Raw genomic sequence first — 14,231 nt, 5'->3', positions numbered from 1 at the left:
TCCAACACTGGAAGTTTTTAAGAAGAGGTTGGATAACCATTTGTCTGAAGTGGTGTAGGGTTTCTTGCCTGGGCAGGGGGTTGGACTAGAAGACCTCCAAGGTCCCTTCCAATTCTATTCTATTCTATTCTATTCTATTCTATTCTATTCTATTCTATTCTATTCTATTCTATTCTATTCTATTCTATTCTATTCTATTCCCTGGCCTTTGTGGCCATGTTGGCTCGGGTTGCAGGAAAAACCAGATACAAGTAGAGCAAAAAAGTATTTAGTCAGCCACCAATTGTGTAAGTTCTCCCACTTAAAAAGATGAGAGAGGCCTGTAATTGACATCATAGGTAGACCTCAACTATGAGAGACAAAATGAGAAAACAAATCCAGACAATCACATTTGGTCAATATCAAAAGTTCATCTCAATACTTTGTTATATATCCTTTGTTGGCAATGACAGAGGTCAAACGTTTTCTGTAAGTCTTCACAAGGTTGGCACACACTGTTGCTGGTATGTTGTCCCATTCCTCCATGCAGATCTCCTCTGGAGCAGTGATGTTTTGGGGCTGTCGCTGGGCAACATGGACTTTCAACTCCCTCCAAAGGTTTTCTATGGGGTTGAGATCTGGAGACTGGCTAGGCCACTCCAGGACCTTGAAATGCTTCTTACGAAGCCACTCCTTCGTTGCCCGGGCAGTGTGTTTGCGATCATTGTCATGCTGAAAGACCCAGCCACGTTTCATCTTCAATGCCCTTGCTGATGGAAGGAGGTTTGCACTCAAAATCTCATGATACATGGCCCCATTCATTCTTTCCTGTACACGGATCAGTCGTCCTGGTCCCTTTGCAGAGAAACAGCCCCAAAGCATGATGTTGCCACCCCCATGCCTCACAGTAGGTATAGTGTTCTTTGGATGCAACTCAGCATTCTCTCTCCTCCAAACACAATGAGTTGTATTTCTACCAAACAGTTCTACTTTGGTTTCATCTGACCATATGACATTCTCCCAATCCTCTTCTGGATCATCCAAATGCTCTCTAGCAAACTTCAGACGGGCCCGGACATGTACTGGCTTAAGCAGGGGACATGTCTGGCACTGCAGGATCTGAGTCGCTGGCGGCGTAGTGTATTACTGATGGTAGCCTTTGTTACGTTGGTCCCAGCTCTCTGCAGGTCATTCAATAGGTCCCCCCGTGTGGTTCTGGGATTTTTGCCCACCATTCTTGTGATCATTTTGACCACATGGGATGAGATCTTGCATGGAGCCCCAGATCGAGGGAGATTATCAGTGGTCTTGTATGTCTTCCATTTTCTAATTATTGCTCCCACAGTTGATTTCTTCACACCAAGCTGCTTGCCTATTGAAGATTCAGTCTTCCCAGCCTGGTGCAGGTCTACAATTTTGTTTCTGGTGTCCTTCAACAGCTCTTTGGTCTTCACCATAGTGGAGTTTGGAGTGTGACTGTTTGAAGTTGTGGACAGGTGTCTTTTATACTGATAACAAGTTCAAACAGGTGCCATTAATACAAGTAATGAGTGGAGGACAGAGGAGCCTCTTAAAGAAGAAGTTACAGGTCTGTGAGAGCCAGAAATCTTGCTTGTTTGTAGGTGACCAAATACTTATTTTTCCACCATAATTTGCAAATAAATTCTTTCCAAATCAGACAATGTGATTGTCTGGATTTGTTTTCTCATTTTGTCTCTCATAGTTGAGGTCTACCTATGATGACAATTACAGGCCTCTCTCATCTTTTTAAGTGGGAGAACTTGCACAATTGGTGGCTGACTAAATACTTTTTTGCCCCACTGTACCTGGTATCTGCATTAGACTCTGCCCGAGTAATTTCTGGTCTATTCTTCGTAAGGTGCCATCCTGCCACTTTTTACATTTCTTTGAGAAGATCTTTTATTAAACAAACATCCAATAGTATTTCAAAATACCACTATGCCTAATCTGTAAAAAAATAGGGACTGATGGCTGATTTAACAAGAAGAAAAATAGGTTGCTGGTTCTGTCCTAAATGAATGCATTAAAACTTTTCCATCACTTTTGTCCACGAGGGGTTTTACATGACTGCTGAACTTTCTGCGGCTTTTATTACTTTTTGGGGGGGGGGAGGGAGAGGTTTTACTTACTATAAAGTCATACTGCATGCCTCAAATACCAACTGTGGTCATTTCTTCCTGGCACTACTCTTCGACTTTTCCATTTGGGGGGTGTATGTAAAAGCTGAATGTCAATTCACAAAGCATCCCTGGCCTGTTTTTGAGTTGCCATTGGCAAGGGGGATGGGAAAATGAACTTTGCACCAACTGGCACCTGAAGGCCAGACAAGGAATAATGGATGGAAACTAATCAAGGAGAGATTCAACCTAGAAATAAGGAGACATTTTCTGACAGTGAGAACAATCAACCAATGGAACAACTTGCTTTCAGAAGGTGTGGGAGCTTCATCACTGGAGGCTTTCATGAAGAGATTGGACTGCCATCTGTCAGAAATGCTGTAGGGCAGTGATGGCTAACCTTTTTGTTGTCGCATGCCAAAAGTGGGGGGAGTGCGGGGGGGTTGCACGCACGCGTGTCCACACTCAATTCCCCCCACGCCCCACGTATGCATGCGCGACCCCCTGTGCTCCCACCACTTTTGGCAGGTGATGGCCCGGTGGGCCCGGTAGGCCCGTTTTCACCCTCCCCAGGCTCCAGAGGCTTTTTTCAGCTTGGGGAGGGCGAAAATGGCCTTCCTCACCACCCCGGAGGCCCTCTGGAGGTCGGAAATGGCCCGTTTCCTGATTTCTGGTGGGCCCAGAGGACCCGAAAATCAGCTGGCTGGTGTGCGCATGGGTGCTGGAGCTGAGCTAGGGCAACGCTCACATGCCCACAGATATGGCTCCGCATGCCACCTGTGACACACGTGCCATACATTCCCCATCACGGGTGTAGGGTCTCCTGCTTGGGTGGGGGATTGGACTAGATGACCTACAAGGCCCCCCTTTTTTTTGCTTTAATTTATATGCTGCCCTTCTCCGGAGACTCAGGGCGGCTTACAATGCGTTAAGCAATAGCCTTCATACTTTTGTATATTTATACAAAGTCAGCTTATTGCCCCCACAATCTGGGTCTCACTTCACCTACCTTTGAAAGGAAGGAAGGCTGAGTCAACCTTGAGCCTGGTGAGATTTGAACTTGCAGTAATTGCAAGCAGCAGATGTTAATAACAGTGCTTTAGTCCACTGTACTACAGGCTCTCCCTTCCAACTCTGTCAATCTAAAGATATTGGATTAGGATAATAGAAGTCCAGTTTCAAATCCAGAATCAGCCATGAAACTCAAGGGCTTCCATGACTTTGTGTCAGATGTCTTCTCCCTGCTGCCTTGGGTCCCTAGAACAGGAGTGGGAACTATGGCCCTTTTAAGATCTAAGAACTTTAATTCCCAGAATTCTGGGAGTTGAAGTTCACAGATCGTAAAAGAGCCATAGTTCCCCATCCTTGTCCTAGAAAACAGATGGAACATTCGTGTTGCAAATAAGGACAGATTACATAACAGATTCCACGTCCTGGGGGCTGCCACTAAGAAGGCCATAGCATGAAACCCTTTGCTCTTTTCTTGGTGTCTAAGGGCGCAACCAGGAGTTAGGAGTTTTGTCATCTCTATTTCTCATTTATTGAAATGCCTTTTCATCCCAGCCTGGCGATATGCCTTTTACAAGGTTTTCCAGAAGAAACAGATCTTTAAGACATCTAAACCTACTTTAGATACAGGACTAAAATGAATCTGTCCTTATCGCTCAGCTCAGCATGCCAAATTCTTATTCCCATGCTTTCAAGAGTAGGGTAAAGGCCAGGTCAGCTACAAGCAGAAAATGTCTGGAAAGTTTTCTGTCTGCTGAAAATGCCCATATTATGAGACATTTGACTTATTCTGGCAGCCGAAACCCAACAAAAATGATACAAGGCCAAGATTGCCATAGATAATAAATCAATCAAAACTTGAGCTATGCACAGCAGCCGGAATCGTATTATATACATTACCAGAAATGTATAAAAAGCTGACATTGTAGAGAATGCTTAGGAAATTTAAAGAGTGTGTGACGTTTTTAGGCAACGTATGAATGTCTGTGTTATTTTAATTTGTTATATAGACACTATATACAATACCTAGGTATTATGCAGAATGACAATAACTATTTAGGCAAATTATGAAAGAGTCATGAAAAGAGTTAGGGTTAGAGCAGGGGTGGGTTCCACTTACCTTTACTACCGGTTCGCAACGGGAGCGCAACAGGTCGTCAATTATGACATCCAGGCGGGTGGGTTGAGTCACCGCTTTTACTACCGGTTCTAAAGAACCAGACAGAACTGGGAGCAACCCACCACTGGGTTAGGGTTGGCGTTAACCTTAACCCTTTATTGAAAAGACGTATATGAAAATGAAAGAAGAAATGCAAAGTAAAATACAGGACTTTCCTACTGAAAACAACAACAATTAGAAAAAGACCAATATTACCTACTTGTTGCAACAAGAGAGGCTAAAATGGAATTTTGGTGGGAGTGTTTTATACTTTGCTGGTTTGCCTTTTGGCATTGCATAGAATGTTTAGGTTATATGTGAAATATTAAGCATTTCATACTTTGACGTCCCGTTTCTGGCATTCTATAGATTTCCTAGACATTCTGTAAAATGCCTAATTTCACACATTGACAGTAATTTATATAACAGCTTTGGAATTCAAATCCTAAAATTGAAAATCTTCAATCAACCATCCAACCAGTCAACCTCTCAGCCAGTAAAACAATCAGGTTATTGATAGGCCCACATACACACTGATTTATTTTTCAATTAAGGCAAGCTGATATCTAATGCTCGACGAATCCAATACTCTATTTTCCAGCAATGATCACAGGCATGTACTTTGGAAGAAACCCACCAGTTAAGGCTTAAAGTAACAGGCTTTCTCCCCTATTGTTCCCCAGCAATAAGGTGAGTTTTTACCAGGTAGACTCTCTCTAAACATGGAGGTTTCATTTGATTGTGGTGACTAATAGGTTTTCCTCTGCCTTCTCCTTCATGAATTTATTTAGCCCTTTTGGGGCTATTTCAATTGGAACTCAGCTTAACAGCCAATTCCATAAAGTCATTGTGTGTTTTCCTTGGCCTGACCTACATTTACAAGTTGCCGATCTCATTAGATGGCCTTGAATTCTAGTATTGGGAGAGTGGAAGTTAAGGAAGGATGATTAATTGAGTTTGGGAGGGACTCCTATCCTGGGACGAAATTCTGAACAGGAGAATTTCGACTTCAGTTTATATTCTTGCAATGTTGTACACAGGTCGGTGGTGGTATTCAGCCAGTTCTATCTGGTTCGGGTGAAGTGGTAGCAGTGGCTGCGGGAGGCTCCGCCCACCTACCCGGACGTCATCATGTCCCGTTTTTGATGCTCTGCACATGTGTGGAAGGCCCTGTGCATGTGCGGAGGTGGGTGCTCACATTTGCGAACCGGTAGCGAAGGTAAGTGAATACTACCCCTGACACAGGTGCTTGGCTGTAAGTTTCTCTACTCAAGACAGATTTTCTTCTAAATAGACCTGCCACAGGATTACAGGCTGGGTTTGTACAACATTCCTAATTTGGCTACTGAATTTTCTAAATACACCAAACAGGAAACCAGATTAAATCGCTAATATTAAAACTAACCAAATGTAGCATATTGTGGTGAAGACAGCACTTGGAATTAGCTGTCTGGTTAAGCCAGCTTTCTCATTCTCTGGGCAGTCCAGGCTAAAAATGCATACAGCTCTTTTAAAAAATGAAACATCTTTTGAAAGTCTCTGTGATTTGTAGTCCCAAATTGCAAGGGAGAGGTAGAAAGAAAGAATTAATCAGAGAGTGAAACTTGAAATTACAAAGTATTCCCAAAATCTGGGTTGCAAATCCCAAGAGTCTCTTCTCCCAAATTTTTAAAAAGATGTGGAACAAATAGTTCATGATTTCTCTTTCTGCTGAATTACAATTAACTAGAAATCATGAAATATTTGACTGTTCCTTGGACCATAAGGAAGGCTGAGCGCCAAAGAATTGAGGCCTTTGAACTATGGTGCTGGAGAAGACTCTTGTGAGTCCCTTGGACTGCAAAGCGATCAAACCGGTCAATGTGGATTATTGCCTGCTTTATGGGAACAATAAAATGAATTTATCTTGATCCACACAACCCTCATCCTTGGAATCATTCCTGCCAATGAATTATTACAGTGCTAAGGAGAAAGCAGATCCTTCTTCTTTCCTCTTAATAGAACTACAAGAAGTTTTATTCAAAGGGAAAAGAAGAAGGAGTTTTAGAGCAATATTTTTCAATCTCAGCAGCTTTAAAATTATAAGATTCAATTCCCAGAATTCCCCAGCCAGCTCTAGGAAACAGGAGTGGGGCTAAAGTAGGGAGGGTGCTGAAGTTGTTAATTTATACTCAGTTCCTAGATTGTGAAGAAGATCTACGATCTTTCTTGTTTGACATCAAGATGTCCACTACCATGTTTCCCTGAAAAAAAGACCTATTCTGAAAATAAGTCCTAAGTTGATTCTTACACGTGTGCCCAATATAAGTCCTACCCCCAAAATAAGCCCTAATAAAGATCCTACCCACTCCAGGGTGCATGGGCAAAAATTAAGATAGGGTGGGGATGGGGGTGGTTGGAACCAGTGGTGAAATTCAATTTTTTTTACTACTGGTTCTGTGGGCATGGCTTGGTGGGCAAGATGTGGCTTGGTGGCCGTGGCTTGGTGGGCATGGCAGGGGAAGGATACTGCAAAATCTCCATTCCCACCCCACTCCTGGGGGAAGGATATTGCAAAATCTCCATTCCCAATCGGTAGTGGAAATTTTGAGTAGTTCAGAGAACTGGCAGATACCACTTCTGGCTGGTCCCAGAGTGGTATTTGCCGGTTCTCCGAACTACTCAAAATTTCTGCTACCGGTTCTCCAGAACCTGTTAGAACCTGCTGGATTTCACCCCTGGGTGGAGGCAGCCCATTTCTCCTCGAGCCGGCAAGGCTTTCCTGAAGGCCTCTACAGCCGATAACAGGGCTCGGAATCGACCCGGAGCTCTGTTATCGGCTGCAGAGGCCTTCAGGAAAGCCTTGCTGGCCGCAGAAGAAGTTCCTGAAGGCCTCTAACAGCAAAAAGGAGGCGAGGAGCAACGCACGCAAGTGAGGTGAGTCAGTGGAAGACATTCCCCCCAAAATAAGACCTGTTGCATTTTTTTGGTGGCAAAAAATATATAAAACCGGGTCTTATTTTTGGGGAAACACAGGTAGTTATAGTGGGTCACTCCTCCCAATGATTGGTCAAGTGGCCAAGGCATTAGGCTAGAAACCAGGAAACTGTGAGTTCTAGACTTGTCTCAAGTATGAAAGCCAGCTGGGGGATTTTGGGACAATCTCCTTCACTCAGCCTATAATGCCAGGTTCAAGTGACAAGCTGGTCAGTCAATTCCTGTCACAACCAACAAATCAACGCTTGGTTGATCCAAAAAAAGTGTAGCCTGCACTTGGAGGGAGACACTAGGACAGGGGTGTCAAACTCGCCATGATATGCTGCTGTCAAGTGATGTTTTGTGACTTTTTTTCCCTTGGTGAAACTGGGGTGGGCATGGCCTGCCGTGACTAATCCAGCCTGTGGGCCGCTAGTTGACACCCCTGCACCAGGAAATAAAACCCAGAGGCACAACAGCACTAAAGTCCCTCTGATTTGGCTTTGCCTGTTTTATTATATACCAAACCAGCTCTTCTAATCTCTCACACAGACTTTTGAAGGCAAGAGGCTGCTTGCTTTGGGACAATGAGTCTTGTGCTTCTCCAAGACTACAGGTAGTCCTCGACTTACAACAGTTCATTTAGTGACCGTTTGAAGTTACAATGGCACTAAAAAAAAGTGACATGAGCATTTTTCATACTGATGATTGCTTGAACCACTAACTTGCCCCAGCTGAGGTTCAGGAAAGTGCTGGGTAGTTTATTTTCCTGAAGCTTGGTGGAAAGAGATAGGAAAACAGAGAATCCACCAGTTTTATTCTGGAAACTACCCCACCTTAAATTGTGTGATAGTGAGTGGCAGGGGCATCGGAGGGGATATATGAAAAAATCAAAATGGTGCCTGTGAACCATGTTTGTTCAACATATGTAAAAGAAGAAGCAAGGTTTTGGTCATGCAGCCATGGCCCATACATCGCCTTTTTTTAAAAAAAAACTTTTCCCATGAAATATCCTTGGCCTCAGCGCAAAGATACAGTAAAGGTGGGTTGTAGGATCAGCACAATGTCTATCACTGCATTTTCCTCCCAATTCCAAGATAAAAGGAAAGCACATTAATATGGCTGTAAGGACAAGCCCTGAAGAATACAATTTATCTGGACCCAGCCTTTTTCTTTGGATAAGATGCATTGCGTCTCTTTAATTTACATGGTTATGGAAAAATATAATTTAAAATTTCCTTAGGATTGTTTCCTTAAGGATGCTTTCCTGTTCACCATCCCACCTTGGAATTTTCAGCCAGTTCTTCATGCAAGGCTAACTTAGCTTCTGAGATAAGGACAACCATCATTTTTACGCAAAGGTGTGACTTCCGTCTTGCTAGGAGTCACTTCTAGGCATAACCTACATTCCACCACTCAGCTGCCATCCCCGTTGGATGCATCTCAAGGCATTCTTGACCATGTTGGTTGGGGATAATAGCAGTTAGAGTCCAGCAGTAGCTAGAAGACCCCAAATTCCATAACCGTGCCCTGATAGAATTAAATCTTGTCAAATGATCTGGTAAAAACAGGAAGCTGAAATCTTAAGACTTTCTCTCTTCAAATAATGAGTTTTGAAAAGTTTTCAGCTTTCTCTCTCTCTCTCCCTCACCCCTCCCAAACAAGTTTCTTTGGGGAAATACCCCTAAGTGTTGGATGCTTAGACAGGAAAAACAGCTGCTTCCTTCAGCAAACAGCCCCTTAGGATCAGCAAGGATCTATATTCTATATTCTTCTATTTTGAAGAGCAAAAGGGGATATAGATGTTCCAGGGGAGCATCAACACCAGACCAACTTTTGACCTAACCATCAACACAGTGATTGATGTGGCACAGTGCCCAATAGTGAGTTATTTCTGGTTTGCTTTTCACATTTTTAACCATTAGCATTATGGATATTTACTGCACTACTTACTTCCACTGTATTTTTTCATATCCTTGGATATGCAAAGGAAAAATAAAATTAGAATGTTAAATACACCTACTACAAGGTGATTTCTTGCCTAATTAAGAAGGAATGTCAACATAGCAGCCAGAGAGCTGTTTTATTCATTCTTTGAATGAAGTGGGAAATAGACAACGTTAGAATGCTGGATTATGCCACTTAAGAATATAGATTCCTAGTAAAGGTTAGTATTTTTAATGCAACCATGTGTATACGGTATATTAGATAGGGAGAGAGCTATAATAAAGTTTGACCCATTGTGACCCCATGGATAACTTTCCTCCAGAGCTTCCTGTCCTCTACCATCCCCTGGAGACTATATATATATATATATATATATATATATATATATATATATATATATATATATAGAGAGAGAGAGAGAGAGAGAGAGAGAGAGAGAGAGAGAGAGAGAGAGAGAGAGAGGGGGGGGAGGGGGAGGGGGGAAGGAGGGAGAGAGAGAGAGAAAAAGAGAGAGAGAGTGAGGAAGGGAGAGAGAGAGTTCTCCACAATGGTACAGTCAAAGCTCCACTTCCTTTGGACATATAAGGATACCACATATAAACAAGCAATAGAACTTGAATCATATAGCTGCCATCTTGACTTTTTTGACCACCCATGATGCTCCTCCTGGATCATCTCCAATTAGCATAGGGAATGCTAAACTACATGAGCAGATGTTTCACTTGATATTAGATTCAGATGCCTTTTTAGTGCTGAAACAAATTGCTTTGGGAGGCAATCAGTTTGCAAAACAGAATTCAAGGAATAGTCAGTAAAATGGTAGCTGCAACAATTTTTAGGTTTTCTTTCTTTAATGGGGGGAAGGAATGATTGTTCAATGGTGAAACAGAAATTTTGCTTCAGTCAGGCGGTGTTGGAAAAAACTCCCACCCAACATCCGGAACATCCTCAGCTTCCCACAAAAATGATTTAGACCAATATTTCTCAACCTTGGCAACTTTAAGATGTGTGGACTTCAACTCCCAGAATTCCTGAGTTAGAACTCTGACTTAGAACAATAGGATGTCAATTCCTGAAGCAACAATATGCACAATATCATAGCAAACCGTGTCTTACAGTGTAAAGACGAAGTCCTTTTTGTATCAAGTTAAACTCTAGCGAGTATCTGGGTGTACAGTGTACCCATAGAGTAGGCCAATTTTTTTCTTCTGGGATACTTTCTCACCTTTCCAATCTAGTCTCCAACTAGTCTCCCATCCAATAATTATTAACATCTGATTGGAACATAAGATCTATGCCAATCTACTTCAGTGACTTCAGTATTCTTAACTTTGGATTGCCTACCTGCTTCAAAAAAATGGGAGAAAAGATGGTGGTCTCTCTAGTGGAAGGTTGCCTGCTCCTGCTTTGTATCAGACAGGACTATCTGAATCTCTCAGGCAGGGGTGGGCTTCAAAAATTTTAGCAAGGGGTTATTTGCCCGGTTGCTGGGTGGGCATGGCCATGCTGGGCATTGTTTAGTCGGCCTCTTGCATCATTGGGGGGGGGCATTTTTGCCTTCCCCGGACTCCAGAGGCCTTCCTCGAGCCTCCAGGAGGGGGAAAACAACCTTCCCAGCCTCCGGAGGCCCTCTGGATGCTGGAAATGGGCCATTTCCGGCCTTCCTGAACTTTCGATAGGCCCGTTTTTCACCCTCCTCGAGCCTCCGCGCACACCCTGCACTTACCTGCATCCAAAATGGGCTGCATGGGGACTCCTGGGAAGGGAGGGGCAGGGTGGGCAGGACCAGCCAGGAGTGGGATTTGGGGGTTCTCCGAACTGCACAGAATCTTAGCTAGAGGTTCTCTCGAAACCTTGTGAACCCCCAGCGGCCCACCCCTGCTCTAAGGCCAGGTTAGTACAGGTACTGTGTTTTTCAGAGTATAAGACACACCTTTTTCCCCCAAAAAAGAGGGTGAAAATCTGGGTGCGTCTTATACTCCGAATGTAGCCCTGCCCAGCCTCTCACACGGAGGTTTCAGAGGCTGAAAAAAGCATTAGAAACGAAGCTTCAGAAAAAAAGCCTCCAAACAGAGCTTCAGAAAAAAAGCCTCCAAACAGAGCTTCAGAAAAAAAGCCTCAGAAACAGAGCTTCAGAAAAAAATCCTCCAAACTGAGCTTCAGATGCTTTTTTTCTGAAGCTCTGTTTGCGGAGGCTTTCAGAGGCGGAAAAAAAAAGTTTTTTCTGAAACAGAGTTTCAGATGCAGAAAAAAAAAGCAAAGCACAGAGCTCACAACCAATGAACCTGTTGCTAAAATTCACCTCTGGGAACAGCTGATTGGGGGTATTCCGGGAGGCCAATCCACCCACCAATTAGCTTTTTTCTTATTTTTCTCCCCAAAAACTAAGGTTCGTCTTATACTCCAAAACATATGGTAGTCTCTGAATTAGCACTAGTAGTTTTACAACCATTTGAAGTTATGATGGCCTTAGAAAGAGTGCTTTTCATGCATAGAAGAGAATTAAATTCTTCGACAGGCAGCTCTTTCAGCCGGCCCCTAGAGATGAGAGTGTATTTTAAACAGGATCAAAAGAAAGTAAAGGTGCTTCTTCAAAAGACAACTGGACTTTGTTTTTCCTTGAAGATGTTTCACTTCTCATCCAAGAAGCTTCTTCAGTTCTTTTGAAAAAGCACCTTTGGGACAATCATGACCTGGATGACTGAGAATTTCCATAGCTATCAAGAGTAAAGGTTTGTAATACAATTCCTGCCCCATAATCCTGACCTTCCCAAGATGAGTGATAACTGGCCCGGTTTTGAAAGAAAATGAAAGGGAGTAGAAACCGTAGCACAGCTGGAAGTCTTGCTAACCAATAACTCCATCCTGGGAAGAGCTGACTCCTGTTCCAGATGTGAGTAGAAGTCCCACATTTTAAATCTAGCTGCTCCACATGGAAGCCAAAGAATCGGCCAAGAGGGGGATACATACAGAGACAATCAGGAGATGGCTGCCATGTGCAACTCCATACCTTTAAATGGGTTTTCATAGCCTATATAGGATTTTTGCCCTCAATTACATTTTCAGGTCCTTCAGACCATCCAAAAGTAAAAATGCTCTTTGGTTCTTTGCCTAAGCCACGAGTGGATGATCTCGATCAACCAAATGTTTGCTAGTTAATCAAGAGCATTAATAGCAATAGCAATTAGACTTATATACTACCCCATAATGCTTTACAACACTCTCTGGGTGGTTAATATCAGCGTATTGCCCCCAGTAATCTAGGTCCTCATTTTACCAACTTCACAAGGATGGAAGAATGGAAAGCTGAGTCAATTATTAAACAGACGGGATTCATGGATTGGGCACCCAATCACCGTAGAACCAAAGGAGAGAACTGAATGGCTCCCTTGCCTGATCCTGAACACTTACCCAATGACGTAGGAGAGGACCACTAGCTGGATCAGTCGGAAAGTTAAGCCCACCTTCTTGTTGTGCACCAAAACCATCCTTGGGGTGTCATATTCAAATAGAAACGAGGAGATTTTCTCTGTGAATTTATGGCCCATAAGGAATAGCTGATGTGGTTTCCTTTGATGGCTGCAGCAGGCCAGAGTCTTCTGCTGATTGATTCTCCCAAAGTTTGTCTTTCTCACGTTCTGCTAATTTTCTTTGACTTCTCAGCAGGCTCCGTGGTCTCACCCTGTAACCAGCAGCAAAGAGCTTTTTTTCCCTCTTACTGGGTGTAGTAGTTTACTTTACATATCCTTAGATGGTCTGGGGGTGGGACAGGGTGTGTTTACTGAGTGGAGGCAGTCGCAAACAACCACCCAAGAACAGCTGAACAGGAAAGATTCATTTTTGCATCCTGCTCTGGACAATTATAGAATAGAGTGATGATTTCAAAGGTTAGAATGGTTTTTTTAATAATTGACGCCCTCCGTGTGTTTCACAAATTAAACTAGGAAAAGCTTCTGTTATCCCAAGTCTATTACACTTCAGGGGGTAACACTTTAGTCTGCAGGATTAAAAGCTCAGAAGGAGTTTGGGTTTTGGGGTTAAAACCAGAGGTGGGCTGCTGGGGGTTCACAGGGGTTCGGGAGAACCTCTAGCTAAGATTGTGTACAGTTCGGAGAAGCCGCAAATCCCACTCCTGGCTGGCGCCGCCCATCCCACCCCTCCTCTCCCCTCCCCTCTCATGAGTTCCCACATGGCCCGTTCTGGATGCAGGTAAGTGCAGGGTGCGCGTGGAGACTCGGGGAGGGCGAAAAACAGGCCTACCAGAAGTTTGGGAAGACCGGACTCCAGAGGGCCTTCGGAGCCTGGGGAGGCCATTTTTGCCCTCCTGGAGGCTCAAAGAAAGCCTCCAGAGCCCTGGGAGAGCAAAAAGCACCCCCCCATGGTGCAGGAGGCCGACTAGGCTACGCCCACCATGGCCTCGCCCACCCAGCAACTGGGCAAAGAACCCCTTGCTAAAATTTTTGAAGCCCACCCCTGGTTAAAATGCAATTCAAATCTCTAGGCTTGCCAGAAAAACATGGTCTAAAATCCACAAAGCTTTAGATAATCATTGGATGGCAAGCAAAGTCTACCTTACAAAGTTGCTGTGATGATTAAATGCAAAGAGGAGAGATATCAGGAATGTTACCTCAAGGTCTTTTCAGGAAAGGCTAAATAAAAATGAAAAAAAGTAAACATAAAATATTATAAAATATTTGTTTTATTATGGGAAATCTACTTGGAACAAGATCTGGACTCTGTGTTCATAGGACAAACTGTAGTTTAACAGTAAAATACTGTCTATTTGTTTTATATTTCTTTGCCATATATATGCCATACGCTAAACTGTCTATGTGGAATTTAATTCCATGTAGAATTTAATTTTCTCCATCAGATTTAATTCCCAGCAAGTACAGATAGAATTTAATGACAATCAAGGCAGATAAAATGGACCAGAGGAAATAGATAACTTCCTGCATTTCTTATTTAAAGCAACCATTTATTCAAAAACATAAGGATTAGAGTCTTGCTTTCAAGGGAATTGGTCCACCTCTCTCAAAATTTCC

The 14,231-nt window shown here is 43.2% G+C and overlaps 1 protein-coding gene across 1 annotated transcript in view; it reads right to left on the bottom strand.

Moving 5' to 3' along the window:
* The window catches only part of P2RX1 (purinergic receptor P2X 1), a 46,211-nt gene extending 33,321 nt beyond the window's left edge, over positions 1-12,890 (bottom strand). The window contains exon 1 of the mRNA XM_060693168.2: positions 12,598-12,890. Coding sequence (XP_060549151.2) covers positions 12,598-12,734 — 137 coding nt within the window. The 5' untranslated portion in view covers positions 12,735-12,890. The remainder of the gene's footprint in view (positions 1-12,597) is intronic.
* Between the last annotated feature and the right edge of the window lie 1,341 nt (positions 12,891-14,231).

The sequence above is a fragment of the Pantherophis guttatus genome, chromosome 1 (assembly GCF_059756535.1).
Source record: "Pantherophis guttatus breed Tessera chromosome 1, ASM5975653v1, whole genome shotgun sequence".
Classification (NCBI taxonomy): domain Eukaryota; kingdom Metazoa; phylum Chordata; class Lepidosauria; order Squamata; family Colubridae; genus Pantherophis; species Pantherophis guttatus.
This window is presented reverse-complemented; position numbering and strand designations above follow the sequence as displayed.